The sequence below is a fragment of the Mustela nigripes genome, chromosome 8 (genome assembly GCF_022355385.1).
Source record: "Mustela nigripes isolate SB6536 chromosome 8, MUSNIG.SB6536, whole genome shotgun sequence".
NCBI classification, from domain to species: Eukaryota; Metazoa; Chordata; class Mammalia; order Carnivora; family Mustelidae; genus Mustela; species Mustela nigripes.
In genome coordinates this window covers 15,376,503-15,395,848 of record NC_081564.1, presented here as the reverse complement: position 1 = coordinate 15,395,848, position 19,346 = coordinate 15,376,503, and the positions used below count along the sequence as shown (strand labels likewise).

Below are 19,346 nucleotides of genomic sequence, written 5' to 3'. Positions count from 1 at the left end.
GCAGGTGGGTGGGTGGAGGTTGCTGTCTTGGCTGTATTGAACGAGATCTCATAAGCTAAAGGTTTCCTGACGGGCTTCGCCGAGCTGCAAGTGGCTCTGTCAGCGCTCTAACAGATAGATGGTGCTCGGCTCCACTCGAAGTCTGCTGTGAGATCGGGGATCTGGCAGCTGAGCTGCTCTGAGCTGGCGGAGCGCTGGCGGCCAGAGAGAGCCCCGTTACCAAGAGCCACTGAGAGGGAGTGCGATGTAGCCGAGCCATTGATTCCCAGAAACTGGGCTTCACAGGGAAAACAAACAAACCAACCCGGAGCCTAGAAAATGGAAGTAGAAACATCACTGTAAACCTCTCAACATGACAGGTCTTTTCTCCATTCTTGAAAAAGCTCATGAAAAACGCATTCACACCGCACCCGGGACTGGAGGGTCCTGGCTTCCAGCCTCCGGGCATTTCTATAAAACGCAGTAGCTTCTGTGGATATAGGAGCTCCGTGTCTTGCTTCGTTTTGTGATCCTGTGACATTCTGCGTTTAGAGGCACGAGTTCCCCGGGAAGGTCTTTGACCGGCTGTGTTATCCCCCCGATGCCCTGGCTTTCTCACTTGGAGGCTGTGGGGGTAACATTAGGTAATTAGTTGCTGCCCACTTAGGAGACAAGCAGAATTTGATTTTCTCCTTGGCAGCATCCATTCCCGATTTGTTGTGCCTGTTCAGAGATCGATTTGAAGGCATGCGTTGGTTCTTGGATGGTGTCTCCCCATGGGTGCTATTTTGACACTGATGTTCCTCAAAAGATTTCAGACCATCGTCGGGGGACTGGGCGCTTGAGATGAAATAAGGTAGTGGGCTGCGAGTGAATGGGAGAGAGATTTTTGTATTGAAATATGCTGAGGTGGTCCTACTTTCCTTCTCCCCTGGGCTCTGGGTTTAACATCCGGGTTTGGATTTTGGTAGCATTGGCTGTGCCTTTCTGGCTTATTTGCTCTGCAACTCCAAAAACAGTCTGGATGGTAGGAGAGCAGGCAGAGAGCTAACTAGCTGTTGAATGTGCCATCAGATGGATTTGAAATGGCCCAGTAGGGCATTTGAAGAACAGGGCAGAAGTGGAGGCCCGGCGCTAAAGGACGCGTGGTTGGTGGGCAACTTAATGTGGACACGCGCAGCACCCTGAAGGTCACGCGTTGGACTGGAGGGAGGTGTGTGGGGAGTTCCAGTTCTGGTTAGCAGTGGGCTGGCCGGCTCAGAATGAAAGCTTGCTTGGGGTGCTACTGATCTGAAAAACTAGGGAGGATTTGAGGGAATTCGATTTTCAGGGTAAAGGCAGAATGCTGTGGGGGATCTTAGCCATTGCAATCAATCTGAAGCAGTGTGTGATGAATGGCTTATCACACGGGAAGCCTGGAACTGCATCTGCCCTTCACAGAAAGCTCAGTTTAGGGAGCTCTCTGACAGGGGGGACATCTCAGTCTTCAGGCCCAGGGACTCCATAAATATTTGTTGGTATGATTTGCTCATGATCCTTTCCCCCAGATTGTGTTTATACTGCTCATTGTATTTGAAGATAGGCTATTTCACCTTTGATAGTTCACAATACATCTCTAGAGCACAACACGAGCGTCTGCTCGTGCCCCAACAGAATGCTGAATGAGATTCTCATAAAAAAAGAAAAAAGTCCACACAAACAAAAGCACGTATTTCTTACCTGGAAGATGGGACTGGAGTTTTCCTGCTTTTGGGGAACTTTAATTTCTTTGCCCTGGCAGTTTGGGGTTGGAATCAGAAAGAAATTCTTTCATCCTGTGTCTTTGAATGTGATCTTGCTGTCAGATTTGGCTCTTCGGCCATGGGCAGCCCTGTGGGTAAAAGCCTACTGCGTCCTTGTAGAAATCCACTCCACCTGTTGGATGTAGGTGACCCTGGACCAAAGGCATTATCATTATTTAGAAATTCATTAAAAGAGGCAGTGGTGAAATTAATCAGAAGCCTCTGCAGTTCTGTGGACATATAGACAAAATTCATTTAGAGGTGGGAGGAGGCATTTTCGGGGGGTGCCACTGGGGACCTGCTGCATCTTACCAAACATCTCCTTCTCCCCTCCCCACTCTCAGAATCACAGGTTTTTGTTTACACACAGGGATTACCTGTGCCGTTACTCACTCTTCACACTGCCGAGATGGCAGATGCTGGGTGCTGCGCTGGGGAAATTGACCCCAGATCTGTTACCAGCAAACTGAATGAAATGTTCAGAGGTGGAGCTGAATGAATGGGGAGTTTTCACAGAGGCTCTGGTCGTGAGAATGATTTTAATTGTTTTGATCATTCGTTGCTTTTTAGGATCCTTTTTTGGGACCCCAGACAGTTTTTAAGCCCGCCATGGAGCGCATCATTATTTTAAGCTTAGCAAGAATCTTGATCTCAGCATTCTGTGTCTGAAGTATCGTGGGCGTTGCTCGCAGCTTGAGTTGGAGGGAGCAGGAGAGATTCGACAAGACTGGTTTTGGTTGTCTTTGGGGTGGGATTCTGGCGAAGCTGGTGCTGGAGTGAGGGAGTTTCTGTCTCGTGCCTCTTTCTTTTTAACTGCCAATAACCCAGGCCACATCCCCAAGCTCTGGATGCCTGGGTGTTTCTCTGAGCCTCTATTTGCTTGAATTTTACAATATGCTAAAGGTTTAAAAATAAAATGGATCCCAGCTCCCTTCCCTCCCCTGTCAGCAGAGGTACATTTCTTTAGGTCCCTTCTTCTTCCTAGATTGGAGATATTGTCTCATTTAAGCCCTGGCTGAAACCATGCCTTTCTGCAAACCTTCAGTATAAACTCTAGAAGGGAAAAACCAGTCGGTTTTATATTTTGTGTTAGTTTTACACATGCTGGTTTGATGCTTTTGGGGAACTAGGAAATCTTGGAGGAGCAAAGAGATCTCGATGAGGTTGGAATATGTGGGATGCCAGTGTCTGAATAGGCTGTTTTTTAGGAAGGGGGGCTCTCTCTTCCTTTTGGCTCAGGCCTCTTTCCTATCCTTCTGGGTGGTCGGAAGTTTCATTTGGGAGCCAGCCATCTAAACACAGTGGAGGAACAAAAAATGACTTCCACCATTGCTTCCCAGATTTTCAGGGAACCAGTTTTTGGTACCTCTTCCTTGCTCTGTCGGCGAACCTTTGCATGCCCATTTCCTCAACTGCAAAGTGAGGGCAGGGGGGAATGATCCCTTTCTCTTAGGGCTTTTGGGAGGATTATATGAAACCCATAAAGCACTTGACCTAGGACTTGGGACATGGAAAATTCTCAGTAAATGTTCACTGTCATTATTTTTGTTATTGCTAGTTTGCTGGTTTGTATGTGTCTAGTGTCCCTCTGTTTATACCGAGAGGCTATGGAAGGACCTCAGCAGTAATTAAGTAGTCCAGTTGTGCCAGAGCAGAAACCCAACCTCCCAGATCCCAGGAATTTTCTGCTAGAGAAGCTTAAACATCCTGACCGACCACAAGCTCATATGCAGTGGCCAGATACTTGCAGGTAAAATGCAGTTGTGGGGGCAGAGTGGATTGGGGGATAGAATTAGAAGGCCCAGTCTAGAATGGGTGCCTTTCCATCAAATTGAACAGGTCAAGGCATATATGTGTGAAACAGTCCAGAGGACACAGGGCAAACAACTTTCCTGAAGAACATCATGGTACAAATGGGGTATCTGACTGTTTGAGGAGTCAGGAGAGGAAGGCAGTCTTCCTGATAGGGTCACTTAATGGGTAATGTTAACTCACAGTTCTTGCCAAGTTACAGTGATGATCTTTTTTTTTTTTTAAGATTTTTAAATTTATTTATTTGACAGAGAGAGATCACAAGTAGGCAGAGAGGCAAGCAGAGTGAGGGGGGGAAGCAGGCTCACTGCTGAGCAGAAAGCCCAATGTGGGGCTCGATCCCAGGACCCTGGCATCATGACCTGAGCCGAAGGCAGAGGCTTTAACCCACTGAGCCACCCAGGCACCAGCAGTGATGATCTTCACTGGAATGTCTTTCCATTTCCGATCTCAAGAGCTGGGCTGGGTCTGATTCATCCTGGTTCCCTTGGAGCATAGGACATGGTAGACCATCAGTAAATACCTGTGTTGGAGACTGAGTGTGTTTGCACACTAATTGGAGGTAAAATATTTGGCTTTTTAGAAAACAGTAGATTTGGATGAGGGGAGAGAAACGTAGAGAGCATTTCAGGTAGGTTCAAGTGGTAACAACAGCCCATCCATACAGGGCACCATCACTATACTAGGCTCTGTTCTAAGCACTTTACACTGATGAACTCATTTAAATTGCACAATGACCCACAAAGAAGATAGTGTCATTATTCCCATCTTACATGTAAGGAAACTGAGACATGGAGAGGATAAGCAACTTCCCCAGGATCATGTAGCCCTGAGCCTCTCAGCTAGAAGTTGAATCCAGATGCTGTGGCAGCTCGAGTCTGTTAGCCACTGTTCTATGCCGTGAGGTATCAATGCTGCCGACAGGAAAAATTAGGGAATTTGTGTGGGGTCCCCAGGTTTACATGCTTGTAGGAAGTAGAGGCCCATTGTGGGGAATGATGAGCAGTGGGGTTGGGGCAGGGTGGAATGAGAGCCGAGAGGCAGTCTAATTGCTGAGTTTTGTTTTCAATCTCTGCAAGTTTTTTGAGTAGGTAGATGATGTAGCTCTTGCATTTAAAAAAAAAAATTCTGCCTCCTCTCATTTGGAGATTCTTCCCTGGGGTGTGTGTGTGCTCACATAAACACATGAGTAGTTATTCTCTCCTGGAAGTTTTTTTGCTTGAGTGTAAGCTTGGTGAGCTGAGGGAACTGTGTTGACCTTGCTCTCTACTGAGGCTTCGGGCTGATCATATGCAAAGCGCTCAATAAGCATTTGGTGAACTGGTCCAAATCATTTTTATGGCTGCAGCTTTCAATTTGTTGATGACTCTATGATCCGTGTCTATGCAAATCTGTGTTTTATACTCCCAGCTGCCTTCTGTCATTTATCCTGGGGATGGCTTATTCCAGCAGAAGATGGCCTGAATTCTCGAAGCGGTCCTACTTCTCTTTTACTGAAATACTTGGAAGGGTGGGGAAGTCTTCCCTTAAAAACTGTCTTTATTTCCCTGTCCAAAACAGGGCTGTCTGTTACTGTCCCTGCTACTTCCAGATCCCTATTGCAAAAAGCCTCATCTGTCTTTTGAGTTGTTGTTTTTTTAAATAGTCAGCAACAGTAACAGAATGTGCTATAGTACACAAGTGTATGCATCTTCTGTACTTCCTAAATATGTTAAAAAACAAACAAACAAACAAACAAACTGTAACTAGCTCTGGCCTGTGGTTCCTGTCCTCCAGGTCTCTGTGTTTCTTCCATTTTTACCATCATCCAGACTAGATATCCGATCTTTGCCTCTGTCTGTTGTGTTGGGTTCTCTCTTCTCATTCAATTTCTTCTTTCCCTTAGTCAAGCACATCTTGTTCTACTTGCCTTATTCTGTTCTCTATTTAGACTGTACGTGCTTGCCTCGCGGGCCTGGCAGGACCATTCTGCCGCCTTCTTGTTTATCTTAAAGATACCTTTAGGAAATCTAATCCAAATGAGCCTAGCCCAATCCTGAAGATTAGGCTCCAAAAGATCTGTCAAGTGCGTTTTTTGCTGGCCTACACATGCTAATTTGCATGGTTGCCTCGGCTCCCTTAAGAAGACAGTAATTGACTAAGTGGTGCTATGTGTTCCCAAGCTCTGCGCCAGTTTGGCACCCCTTCCTTCGCCTAAGTGAATTTCTCGCCATTCTCTCCGTTTTACTTGTCTTTTGTCTCCTGACCTCCGTCACCTTCCTGTCTCTGACCAGCTTCATCAAAGAATAGCCTTCACTCTGTGCCTCTTTTCCAATCTCTCCAACCTTATGGAAACTGCTGTTTGAGAAGCCACTGATTCCACCCGAACTCCAAAGCCAGTGATCCCCACCTTGCCATGTGATACCGTCATTTACCACGTGTGTCTTGAAACTTTGTGCTTGCTTCTATTCTGTGTTGTGGAAGCTCGGTCTTCCCTCCTACCTCTCTGCCTGCCAGTCTCACTGCTTCCTGGCTGTTGTCTTCTGTTCTGGATTCTTGAAATGCTGTACCATCTCCTCAGGTTCCAGGAATTAATTGCCTTTTTAGCTTGGTCTTGCTTATATGACTTACACTTTCACTTCCTCTTGACTTTCCTCCCTGTGTGCCCTGTGTTCATTGTGGCCAGGATGTTCTACCAGTTTCTCAATGTCCCTGTCCTCTGTTTCCTCCCAACACAAACAGGCTTCTTTGCTCACTCAGTGAGCCAGTAGGTGCCAGTTTGGTTTCCTTGTTTCATCAAACTACTACTCTCTCAACCCTTTTAGATAAGAAAACAGAGTCATCTGAAGCTACTTTCCATCTTCCCCCTTTAGCCCATCATTTGCCAGGTCCTGTCTCTAAGCTGGACCTCTAGGATGACACTTGCGTTTACGCCTTTCTTTCTGTTCCTTACTGCCACCCCTCATAGAGCTTTGCTTGGACTGGTGCAGTAGTCTCCTAACCAATTTCCCTGCCTCCAGTTTTCCCAGCTTTGATCCATTCTCCACAGAGGGTGGAATTCTTCCAAAGCACAAATTGGATGATGTCATTCTCCTACTCAGACCTTCAATGGCATCACAGTGTGCACAGAATTAATGGCCGCTCCTGAACTTGGTATTCAAGCCTGGTATGCCAAGACCCCAGCCTTCCTTTTCATTCATACCTCCTCCTCCTCCCCTGTGTTTGGGCACACTGCTCAACACTCACTGACGACGGGGACCATCATGTCTTCCACCTCTTGCCTGAAACAGTGCGTTGCCCTTGGCAGGTCTTCAAAGAACATTTGTCAAATTGAAGTACACTGAAGTGGCCAGGGATTATGCCAGTTCCTTCTGCACAAGTGCTAATGGAGGCTGTCCTCTAGCGAGCACTTCTTGTGTGCCTAGAGCTGTGCTGAGTGCCTTACATGCATTGTCTCACTCGGTCTTCCCAGTCTGGCCATCACTCTGCATGGTAGTAGGTATTAACCCTGTTTCCAGAGGAGGACACTTGAGCCTCAGGCAGACTGAGTTCTTTTCCTGATTTCTTGCACGTAGTAACACATTGAAGACTTAGAGCCATCCCTGGCTCCAGGAGCACTGTGCTGTCCTGCCTCTAACAGTTGTGACTTGGCTGGATTGTGTGGGGCCTACGGGCTCGCCTAATAATAAGGGCGAAAGAGTGGCTCCTGCTGAGAATTCACTATGGCACTATTTCAAGCGCTTGACATTCTTGCTTAAACCCAGAAGCACCCATTGTTTGACAGATAAGGAAACTGATCATGAAGCTTGGGTTTTTTAAGATTTATTTATTATTTGGGGGAGAAGCCAGGACAGGGCAGAGGCAGAGGGAGGGAGAGAATCCCAAGCAGTCTCCATGCTGAGTGTAGAGCCCAATGCAGGGCTTGATCTCACAACCCTGAGATCATGACCTGAGCCGAAATCAAGAACTGGATGCTCAACCAACTGAGCCACCTAGACGCCCCAAAGCTTGAGTTACTTCTTGAAGTTCATGCACCTTGCATGTGGCAAAAAATGGCCAACTTTTCCAACTTTTAACTTTAGAGTTGACATAAGTATTCTTTGTTTTGGGGCAGAAACTATGGTACACTCCTTAAAAGCCCAGGCTTTGGAATCGAAGATGTGGGTTCCCATCTAGGGTCTGCTGCTCACCACCTGTGTGAATGAGGCATTTAGCTTCTCCAGCATCAATCCCATCATGTATAGAGTAGGGGTTGTTAGAGCACTTACCTGCTAGGTTTGTTGGGGGGAGCACACGGAATATGTGGTGTTAGCACCTGGAGCAGAGTGAGTGTCGTTTCACATTCTTCTTGTTTTGGGGTGAGGATGGGCTGACAGATGCTTTCAATTCTCCCTTTGTCCCTGCTAGAGTTTATAAAGACATCTTGCTGGTTTCTGCCCATTGAGACAATCAGGCTCCACGTGGGGTTCCTGACAGATGTCCTAATATCTCCATCCAATTTTTTACTCTGAATGGAGTCTGTGATGTGTTGGCTAAACCGGTTCCTTCCATAAAACATGCTCGAGGCTTATGGTGGGATCTAGTTCCAGTGGGGTCTGGAACTTGGTGCTGGGGAAATGGGCTATGCCCAACCTGGGTGGCACGTACTCCCACCCATCCCCTAGTGCTTGAGTGTCCCCTGGAGGGAAGAGTGCGTGTGTCATCATGACACTGCTGTCCTAGAACCAGTATATCCGGGCACCTCCCAGGCAAGGGCCAGAAAGCTTTATCGTGCCAGCATTGATTCTGCATACTTCTTGTTTTGGATTCCTTTGTCCACTGTGACCTTTCACTGAGGCTGCCTGGGGCACAGAAATATTTGGCATACCATTCATTCACCCATTCAGTCACTCCGCAAATACACTGCTCTAGGCCTTGCGGCATAACTGAACAAGACAGACAGGGTCCCTGCCCTCAAGAAGCTAGCTTTCTGTTGGGGGAGACAGAGGATAAATAAGTTCATAAATAAGAGATTTGCGGATGATGGTGAGGGCTGCAAAGAAGTTAGAACCTGGGGTGGGGAATGACCAGCTAGATCCCTGAGGCCAGGACTAGCCTGCAGGTGTCCAGTGAGCACAGAACCCGGAGGGTGGAGTTTCTGGGCACATGGGGAGCTGGGTTTTGAGGTTGGATGGGCCTTCAGGTTTGGATTCTGAGTGGGGACGTGATACGTGTGGTTCTCATTGACTGAGTGTGGTGGATGGAAAGGCAGTAAGAACTGGACTCAACGAGATAAGTTAGGCCCCTGCGGCTGTCCAGGAAGGAGGGGGAAGTATGGCATTAACCCACACAGCGGGGCACTGGCTTAGAGGTGCGGACTGTGTGAGAAGTCCCACCAGTAGCTACATTTCCATTAATTATGTGACTTTAAATAAATGCTTCTAGAGTTACATATTAATCGTTCCAAGCAAATGCTCTAATTCAGCCAGAGACCACTGCTGTGTGTGTGTTTGGGAGAGAGTGGTATAGATGGGTACGTAAGGGTGCCCCAAAGCTAGCTAGACGCTGAAAGTTTAGTAGAGCCGTATTTTTAATATTTCCAAGTGTTCATGATGGACACCACTTGTGTATTTTTAAATGGGCTTATAAAGTTAGTTCATAAATTTCAGAATGCTCAATCTTAAAAGCCAATATATTTTCGGAACAGAATGCTGATGAGTGTTTTATTTTTTGCACCATATTACATCTTGCTGTTGCATGTATTTTTAGTGCTGTTGGCCACAATTAAGGTAGGGCCCTCAGCTGAGCTAATTTTGATTCCCTGGGTTTAGACTCAAGTATCTGTTCTTGGTTATCTCGAGAAGATCTGTGATTTGTGATCTGTGTCCTCTGGGATCTGGTGGTATCTTCTGCAGTCTCAGGTTCCTCTTCCCAAGGGAATAAATGGTTGGCTTGATGGCTTAAGCATGATCTTCATTATTATAGCAGTGACCAGAGATACTCAATGCATAGGCTTCCTTGAAGATGGAAGTACGGATTATCTCCTCTTCAGCTAGGAAGCATTCTCTTGGTAGCTTTATTAAGGAATTTTTTTGAGTCATGTGGATTATTATAGACACCGGGAAAACTATATTTTATCATTTGTACTTAAATGTTGAAGTTACATGGAAAGCAATTTTTAGGTCACATCTAACACATTTTAAGCAAATACTCTTTCCGCTGCAGCAGAAGCCACCGCACCCGACCTTCCCTTGGTGTGTCATATACCATTACCTCTATTAATACTTTTTGGGCCCCTGTAATTATAAAGCAGATGTGTATATCAGGAAGAGATGTTGATTTCAGAGTAAATTTTTCTAGAAAATAGAAGCTGGAAAAAAAGAGGAAAACCCAAACTTGGCTTCGTGCTCGAAGAGACAGCACTGCTGTGTGTGGGCGGCTGGCTGCATGTTCCCGCTGCTCAGAAGTGCCTTTTCTCTCCATGGGTTTAACTGGCTGTGTATCAGAGATGTGGCCGGGAGGAGTAGGCAAGCAAAGTGTGGGCAGGCTGCATGTTCTTTTATTAGCATCCTTATTGTACTGCATCTCATCGAGCCCCGAGCATGAACCAGCTTGGGCCCTTGAAGTCTGTACTGTTTCCTATTTAATTACCCCCCCTCGAGCCACCAAATGAAGGAGGAAGAGTTGCTCTTGTGTGTGCGTTGAGCTGTTCCTGGAGGTGGCTATGGACTGACCTGAATGGAAGTTCTTGGGCACCCGGACTGCATTGGACTCAGCCTTTGAGCTGCCCTTCCAGCATTGCCCTCAGCCAGTCACAGATAGAAGTTACCTTCCTTTGAGTGATCCATTTCCCTTTCTCCTGTAAGCTCACTCCTCTGGGTCTCTGCAGCGCTGTTCTTGGGTTGCTTCTCTTGGGTTTGTCTAAGGCTGATCAGCCGAGAAATAGCAGAGTCAGGATTTGAACCTATGGCCGTTGGGTTGCAGAACCCAACTTTGAAGCAAAACCCAGTTCTGCTGCCCCACACCGGCGCCCACATCATTGTAATGGGGTAGGAGGATGTAGAGGCCATAGGAAAAAGCCATTCCCTTAACTTCAGTGCCATCCTACAGGATTGTTGAGTGAGTTCAGTGACATAACTTGTAACTCATAAAGTTTCATAAAGTTATAACAAGTATAGTGCCTGATGAGTAGTTAAGTCTCAATGAATGGACACTATCATTGATGACAAAGGTAGTGGCATTAATTCTCTCTCCTACCTTGCTGCTTGTTTGAGAATGGGAATTCTGACTTTCCTAACTAGGAGACTACATGAGAAATAAGTAGAATACAAATATGTTGAGCCATACCTGTCCCTAGTATGTTTCTCTTACAGAAGTAATTCGTGGAAATGGCATAGTGACGTATTAAAAATAAGGGTAAGAATATCTTTAATCACTGTCTGAAATCTGCACATTGTCTTGAAATTCATAGTCCACCATGATGAACTTCAGAATTGTGTCCCCACTCAAGGAGTGACCAAAAGGCACCAGTACCAAGTGGCCTGGCCAAAATGCCACCTCGAGCTGAATGCTGGGGACAGTCCCTAGACCTGAAATTGCAGGTGCTTTCTTCTAATTAGCATCCTGCTTCTCAATCCTCTTTGTACATTAGAATTACCCAAGAGCTTAATAAAATGGCACTGCCCGGCCTCCTCTCCCAGTCAGTCTCTGGTTTAATTGGTCTAGTTGGGTCCTGTATATCAGGGTCTTTTGTTGTTGTTGTTGTTTTTTATAAGACTTTATATTTTTGAGAGCAGTTTTAGGTTCCCAGCGATAGTAGCAAGAGGTGTAGAGGTTTCCTATTTACTCCCAAATGGGCACAGCCTCCCCCATCATCAACATCTCCCACCAAGAGGGTATTCTCGTTATAGTCGCGGAACCTACAGGCACACATCATCATCACACAGTTGACCTTAGAGCTCACTGTTAGTGTGTGGATTATGAGTTTGGACAAATGTGTAAGGACCTGGACCCACCATCATAGTATCCCGTGGAATATTTTCACTGCCTTACATCAGTATTTTATAAAATCTTCCCAGGCGATTCTAATGTGCAGCCCGGTTGAAGACCAGGGAAGTTCCAGAAAGCCATGAGGACCTTTACCCCTACTCCATTCCTCCAGCCTTAGGTACAGTCTGGGTTCAGTACCAGCATTCTTACCATAGCTTTTTTTTTTTTAGGTGTGATTTTTATTTATCCTTAAAAAAAAAAGAGAGAGAGAGATTTCTTTAGCACCTTTATTCTGAAGAGCTCTTAATTGCTGTACTTAGAACTTCTTTATTTTATTTTATTTTATTTATTTATTTTTTTAATAAACATGTATTTTTATCCCCAGGGGTACAGGTCTGTGAATTGCCAGGTTTACACACTTCACAGCACTCACCAAAGCACATACCCTCCCCAATGTCTATAATCCCACCCCCTTCTCCCAAGCCCCCTCCCCCCAGCAACCCTCAGTTTGTTTTGTGAGATTAAGAGTCACTTATGGTTTGACTCCCTCCCAATCCCATCTTGTTTCATTTATTCTTCTCCTACCCACTTAAGCCCCCATGTTGCATCACCACTTCTTCATATCAGGGAGATCATATGATAGTTGTCTTTCTCTGCTTGACTTATTTCGCTAAGCCTGATACGCTCTAGTTCCATCCATGTTGTCGCAAATGGCAAGATTTCATTTCTTTTGATGGCTGCATAGTATTCCATTGTGTATATATACCACATCTTCTTGATCCATTCATCTGTTGGTGGACATCTAGGTTCTTTCCATAGTTTGGCTATTGTGGACATTGCTGCTATAAACATTCAGGTGCACGTGCCCCTTTGGACCACTACGTTTGTATCTTTAGGGTAAATACCCAGTAGTGCAATTGCTGGGTCATAGGGCAGTTCTATTTTCAACATTTTGAGGAACCTCCATGCTGTTTTCCAGAGTGGCTGCACCAGCTTGCATTCCCACCAAGAGTGTAGGAGGGTTCCCCTTTCTCCGCATCCTCTCCAGCATCTGTCATTTCCTGACTTGTTGATTTTAGCCATTCTGACTGGTGTGAGGTGATATCTCATTGTGGTTTTGATTTGTATTTCCCTGATGCCGAGTGATATGGAGCACTTTTTCATGTGTCTGTTCGCCATCTGGATGTCTTCTTTGCAGAAATGTCTGTTCATGTCCTCTGCCCATTTCTTGATTGGATTATTTGTTCTTTGGGTGTTGAGTTTGCTAAGTTCTTTATAGATTTTGGACACTAGTCCTTTATCTGATATGTCGTTTGCAAATATCTTCTCCCATTCTGTCAGTTGTCTTTTGATTTTGTTAACTGTTTCCTTTGCTGTGCAAAAGTTTTTGATCTTGATCAAATCCCAATAGTTCATTTTTGCCCTTGCTTCCCTTGCCTTTGGTGATGTTCCTAGGAAGATGTTGCTGCGATTGAGGTCGAAGAGGTTGCTGCCTGTGTTCTCCTCAAGGATTTTGATGGATTCCTTTCACACATTGAGGTCCTTCATCCATTTTGAGTCTATTTTCGTGTGTGGTGTAAGGAAATGGTCCAATTTCATTTTTCTGCATGTGGCTGTCCAATTTTCCCAACACCATTTATTGAAGAGGCTGTCTTTTTTCCATTGGACATTCTTTCCTGCTTTGTCGAAGATTAGTTGACCATAGAGTTGAGGGTCTATTTCTGGGCTCTCTATTCTGTTCCATTGATCTATGTGTCTGTTTTTGTGCCAGTACCATGCTGTCTTGATAATGACAGCTTTGTAATAGAGCTTGAAGTCCGGAATTGTGATGCCACCAACTTTGGCTTTCTTTTTCAATATCCCTTTGGCTATTCGAGGTCTTTTCCATATAAATTTTAGAATTATTTGTTCCATTTCTTTGAAAAAGATGGATGGTACTTTGATAGGAATTGCATTAAATGTGTAGATTGCTTTAGGTAGCATTGACATTTTCACAATATTTATTCTTCCAATCCAGGAGCATGGAACATTTTTCCATTTCTTTGTGTCTTCCTCAATTTCTTTCATGAGTACTTTATAGTTTTCTGAGTATAGATTCTGTGCCTCTTTGGTTAGGTTTATTCCTAGGTATCTTATGGTTTTGGGTGCAATTGTAAATCGGATGGACTCCTTAATTTCTCTTTCTTCTGTCTTGTTGTTGGTGTAGAGAAATGCAACTGATTTCTGTGCATTGATTTTATATCCTGACACTTTACTGAATTCTGTACTTAGAACTTCTAAACACTGAACATTTGTCAAGCATCAAAATATCTATCAAAATAAAAAGAGGGATCTGGACCTCAGGAGGCGAGGAGAGCTGTCTGACGGTCTCCCATGAGTGCAGGTGGGTGGAGGGCGCATATCCCCTTGATTCTGGGCCTCATTAATGAGTGACCTAGAAACGCTTTTTTTTGTTGTTTTTTGTTTTTTGTTTGAATAAGCAATCAGCTTTTATACCTACAGCAACGTACTTTAAAAAGTAAATACTGCTGGATCCTGTCCTTCATTTGTTATCAAGTCTTGGGGCCACTTCCCACCCCAACATCATGCACCCCCTGTAATCGTTCTTCTAGAAGGTGCTGTGTTCTGGCGCAAAGAGCTATGGCCTTTGCTATTGTCGCTGACCCAGGTCAGGGTGTAACTTAGTGACATGTGGGTGTCTCCTGATTACTAAAGGACCGCGGACCCCATGTGTGGATCATCCCTCCCTCCTTGGGGAGTTTGGGTCTCCTTCTCTAGCCTACCCAACACAGAGAAGTGAGGAATATAGGAAGTAGCAAAGGCAGCCCAAGGTCATGCCAAGCAACGCATTTCATATCAGATTAAAAAGAAAAAGTGTGCATGTGTGTGGGTTTTGGCTAGATTTTAGATAGAAAATAGTCTAGTGAGAGCTCTAGAACTAGATTAAAATTTTTTGCCCAAAGTGCTGTCAAAAAATTTGTTTCTGGATTTCAATCCCTCTTGCCCATTTCTGTGAACAATCAACATTTGTTTTAATGTGAATAATAGCACGGAATACTTTCAGCCCCCCGAGTTTTACTATTTCAAACAACTGTTCTAGGCCTGTGAGGCATGTAGTATTTATTTACACTGTTGCATGGGTTGTGATGATAGAAATGACAATGATGGTAGCCATGGTTGACATTTATTGAGCCCTTATAATGTGCCAGGCGCTGCACCAAGGGTGATATCCGGCTGATCTCATTTAACCCTCACAAGAACTCTTTGAAGTAGGTTGAGAATTATCTCCATTTCACAGATGAGGAGACTGAGGCTCCCTGAGTGGCAGAGTCAGATTTTGAACAGAGCAGCATGCCTCTGGGTGTCCACTGCAGCGTGAATGTAGGGAGCCGTCATGGGGTACAGCCAGCCGGCCAGCCCTGCCGTGCCAGCCCTTGCCACTGGGCCAGGGAGAGAGGGCTAAGTTGCTGCAGGAAACAGACCTCATGTAGGCCAGGAAGTAGTTTGGGGCATCAGAGCAGAATTTCACTCGCTGGTAAGAAGTGAGTGCTCACCGATGACCGGCTCTTGCAACCCTGTTACCAAGGCAACAAAAATCGGCACGTGGGACGGTGGTGGGCTCTGTCACATGTCCCTCTGAGCCCAAGAACTCTGCTGGCTATTCCTCTCCTCTTACCCTTCACCCACCCCAGGGTTCATGCCCAGGGTGCCATTCCCTGAGGGCAGCTGCCCTGAGTAAGAGGTGTCCTCTCCACCCCTAACTCACTGCTTCTCGGGACGAGGCAGAGTGTGTGAGTGACATATACATGTATGGGTAAGCGCCTCCTTTCTGTAGAGAGGGTCTCCTTCTAGCCTCCTCTCAGGAGGCCATGCTGCATTCTTTTCATGATGCCATCCTGGGCACTCTGTCAGGTGTGCCTGTCCTCACCTCCAGCTCTCCGTAGAGACCAGCAGAGATCATTTGCCACTTGGCAGCTTGCCTCATAGAATGATAGAGGATAAAGAGTTAAGACCCAGCTAGCTTCAGGCTGGAGCCCTGTGTGTAGTCTGTGCTTAGGAAGTGTACCAGTCTCTTATTGCTGCTGTAACATGTTGCCTCAAATAAGTAGCTTAAAACAGCATGAACTATCACCTTGGAGTTCTGGATGCCAGGAATCCAAGATGAGTTTTTCTGGGCTGACACCAGGGTGTAGACAGGGTTGTGCTCTGTGGAGCCTCTAGGAGAGAATTGATTCCTTACCTTTCCCAGCTTCTAGAGGCCACCTAGATTCTTTGGTTCCAGGCCCCTTCCTCGGCCTTCAAAGCTAGCAGCTTCACATCTTTGACTCTCTCTCTCTCTCTCTCTCTGACCCTGACCTGACTTCTGCTGTCACATTGCCTTCCCTCCTCTACTTTTGTCTCTGAAGGACCCTTGTGATAACATCACATCTGCCCAGAAATCTAAGATAATCTCCCCATCTCAGAACTCTTACCTTAGCCCCTCTGCAAAGTCCCTTTTGAGTCCCTTGACTCAATGCCAAGTAATGGATTCACAGGTTCTGGGGATCAGGAGACAGACAAGTTAGGGGTGGGGGACTTACTTGGCTCACCATAATAAGCATTAGCTGGGGTTTTGGTCTTTATTTATTTTTTAAAAAATTTTTTATTTGAGAGAGAGAGAGCAGAACGAGCGAGAATGTGAGTTGGGAGAGGGAGAAACAGACTCCCTGCAGAGCAGGGAGCCCAACGTGGGGCTCTATCCCAGGACCCTGAGATCATGATGTGAGCTGAAGGCAAACACTTAACTGACTGAGCCACCCAGCCACCTGCTTTAGCTGTTTTTATAAAACGGAACAGAACCAAATTGGCTAGCCTGGGGCTAGAAGAACCAATAATTTGATCAGTATTGTTACTGATGATGTTTGTTAGGTACTTGCAGTGTAAGCTCACTCGCCTCAGGGCCTTTGCATCTTAGTCCCCTTCCCTGGAGCATGTTTCCTTCCAGAACTTGGATGGCTAGTACCTTCTTATCCTTCAGGTCCCAGCTCAGATGTCACCACTCAGAGAGGCCCTTCCTGGGGACCCTTGCTTAGACCAAGTCCCTGACCCATTTCCTTCTCTCACACCATAGCCCCCTGTGTCCTTCTTTGGCATCGTCTGTAACTTTTTGGTTGTGGGTTACCTGATGCATGCTGTCTGCGCTCTACTCCAGGAGGGCCAGGGCCCTGGCTGTCTTGTTCGCAGCTGTTCTGGTACCTGGAACAGAGCAAGGGCACAGTGCGTATCTGTTCCGTGAGTAGGTGAAAGAAGCCAGGTAGGCACAACGCTGTGTGTTTAACGCTCACGCTCCCCTCTGTGAGCGGTCCCTTCATTGTCCCATCCCACAGATACGGCAACCAGGGCCCGGAGGGGTGGAAGCATTGCCTCAGGTCCATGGCGACTGAGTTTACACCCAGGTCAGCCAGAGTTCTTGCTTCCGTCCACCTCTCTGCCTCGTGGCCTTGAGGTCATCAGAAGCTTCTCGAACCAGCTCTGCGGACAGCCGCAGAACCCTGGCAGGTCCCTTATCTCTGCCGCAGTTTCTGAAAGTAGCTTTTCCGAACCACCTGCTGGCCGCCTTGACGCTGGCTTTCTTCTTATCTAGGTCTGTCGTGTCAAGTCTGGACTCCCCTGCCAAGACTAGCTCCATGGAAAAGAAACTTCTCATCAAAAGCAAAGAGCTGCAAGACTCCCAGGACAAGTGTCACAAGGTATTTATTTCCTCAGCCGGCCTCCCTCCTTGCTCCAGGATCCTCCCGTCAATGTATGCCAAGGGAGCCGCCCGGGGCCGCTGCTGGCACTGAGCCACCTGACCCATACCGAGCGGGCGAGGCGCTCCCTCCCTCACTGAAGTCTCGCCTCCAGCAGCTCAGAGGGAGATGAATTCAGGCCTTGACATTGCCGTCAATCCTTTAAATCTTAACCAGAGGAGGCCCTGGATTTAGAACGGCCCGTTCCTCAGCATGACCCAGCCCGATGTCTGCTTCTTCCGGCAGGTGGCGTGGGTCCTCACCTGTGGCCGCGATGCCTCCCATCTGCTTTGAGTGATGCGAAGTCTCTCTTCTTAGTCCTTTAAGCCTCCTGCTTATGTAACTGCGGCCACTGTGTTGACTATGCTCAACGTCTCTTAACGCTCACTGTTCCTGCCCCAGGGCAGCTCTCTGGAAGCTCCTAAAACCCACTCCTTGCCTGGGACTCCTCTAAGAGTGCAGACGAATACACATCTCCTTGCCCTGTTCGGGATTGGTCCTCTAGATCTTTGCAAGGAGATGGGGGGGATCAAGATGGATTTGGGATAAAATTAAAGTGACGCGTGCCAAAAACCCAACCAAACCCAAAAAGCATACAGGTGAAAAATGGTGATTGTGGCTTCCTTGCTCACTGGGCTAGAGAAGTGACCAAGTGTGAACCGAGTCTTGGATGAGAGGAGTGACTTAGCATTGGTGACTGTCCTTACGAAGAACTGTGCACCCCCCCGGGCGAAGAAGCAATGGTATTTCCTTCCCAACCTTTGGCACTTTAGTGTCAGCCCAAACCACCAGGTGGTTTCGGAGGCTGCTTGAGATTTGATTGTTCCTAACGGACCTCCACGGGCCCTTTTAACCTGTCGATGTGTCTGTTTCAGATGGAGCAGGAAATGACCCGGTTACATCGGAGAGTGTCAGAGGTGGAGGCTGTTCTTAGTCAGAAGGAGGTGGAGCTGAAGGCCTCTGAGACTCAGAGATCCCTCCTGGAGCAGGACCTTGCCACCTACATCACAGAATGCAGTGTGAGCCTTCCCCAAAGCCCCCTTCCCTTGGAGGCGGCCTTGCTGTTGTTGTGTGTCTCATCCTGTTTTGTGACGGCTTCATGAGGCACATCACAGCCGATGGCAGAGCGTAGAGACAGAGAGAGAGAGGGAGGGAGTGTTCCCAGGCAAGCTGTGTGATTGGCAGGGTAGCCAGAGCCAGGCGGGAGGTCCCAGAACAGTGAGGACCGGGCTCCAGCAGTCCAGGTAGGCTGCGGAGACTGGACGCAGGCCTCGACGTCACTGCGGCGAGCGGCCAAGGGGCCGAGCGCCTCTCATCCCAGCCTCTCTGGCCTGTATCCCGTCCACCACCCGCAGCCTCAAGAGCCCGACTCCTAAATGAGCACAGGAACATGTATTTTGAATCTGCCCGAGATCTCTTTTCCATTGCTTAGAACCAGTGCAGCAATGAGAAAACTCAGCCTGTAAAAAACAAAAGGAAAAAAAAACCCCAAAAAACAAAAACCTAGGCTCTCACGCATTATTTACCATATGACTTTTTTTGGATTTGTTTTGTTTTTGTTTTTTTTTATTCCTTTCCCTCACAAGAGTAGACTGTCTTCTCCATTGTCTCGTTAAATTTTTCATTCAGGTGTTTTTTTAATGTGGCCAATTAAACAGTCTTAAGAAGTTGAATCACACATTTTTCCAGTTTTTTTCACAAGGGAGAGGAAATCTATAGAACGTGGCTGATTAAGAATAACTGCTATGTTTCCATTCCAGATTTGGCTGCCTTTCAGTGGTGGGTGAAGTTATTCAGATATGTGTTTCAGATCTGTATTTCAGTGCCACTGAAGCGTTGAGGGAAACTTATGGATGAAAGGTGTCCAGAAAACGTAAGCCAGGAGGTGGAATTAGACTCCTTGGGGTCTTAAATGGCAATTAGGCGAGAAGGAAGTCATTGCTACTTTGAAAGAGGGATCTATACCGGGGAGTCCTCTAATCCCCGATATTCCGGAAAAGTCTTCGTAGCCCTCCCAGTGGTGGTTTAACGAAAGGCTAAGGGATCCTGCTGGTTTTCA

At 46.6% G+C, this 19,346-nt stretch overlaps 1 protein-coding gene across 7 annotated transcripts in view; it reads left to right on the top strand.

Annotated features, from left to right (window-relative positions):
• Positions 1–19,346, top strand: part of CIT (citron rho-interacting serine/threonine kinase) — a 166,940-nt gene that overhangs the window by 63,554 nt on the left and 84,040 nt on the right. For all 7 annotated transcript variants that reach the window (XM_059408549.1, XM_059408554.1, XM_059408553.1 and 4 more), the window contains exons 11-12: positions 17,143–17,248; positions 18,163–18,306. In XM_059408549.1, the coding sequence (XP_059264532.1) occupies positions 17,143–17,248; positions 18,163–18,306 (250 nt within the window). The remainder of the gene's footprint in view (positions 1–17,142; positions 17,249–18,162; positions 18,307–19,346) is intronic.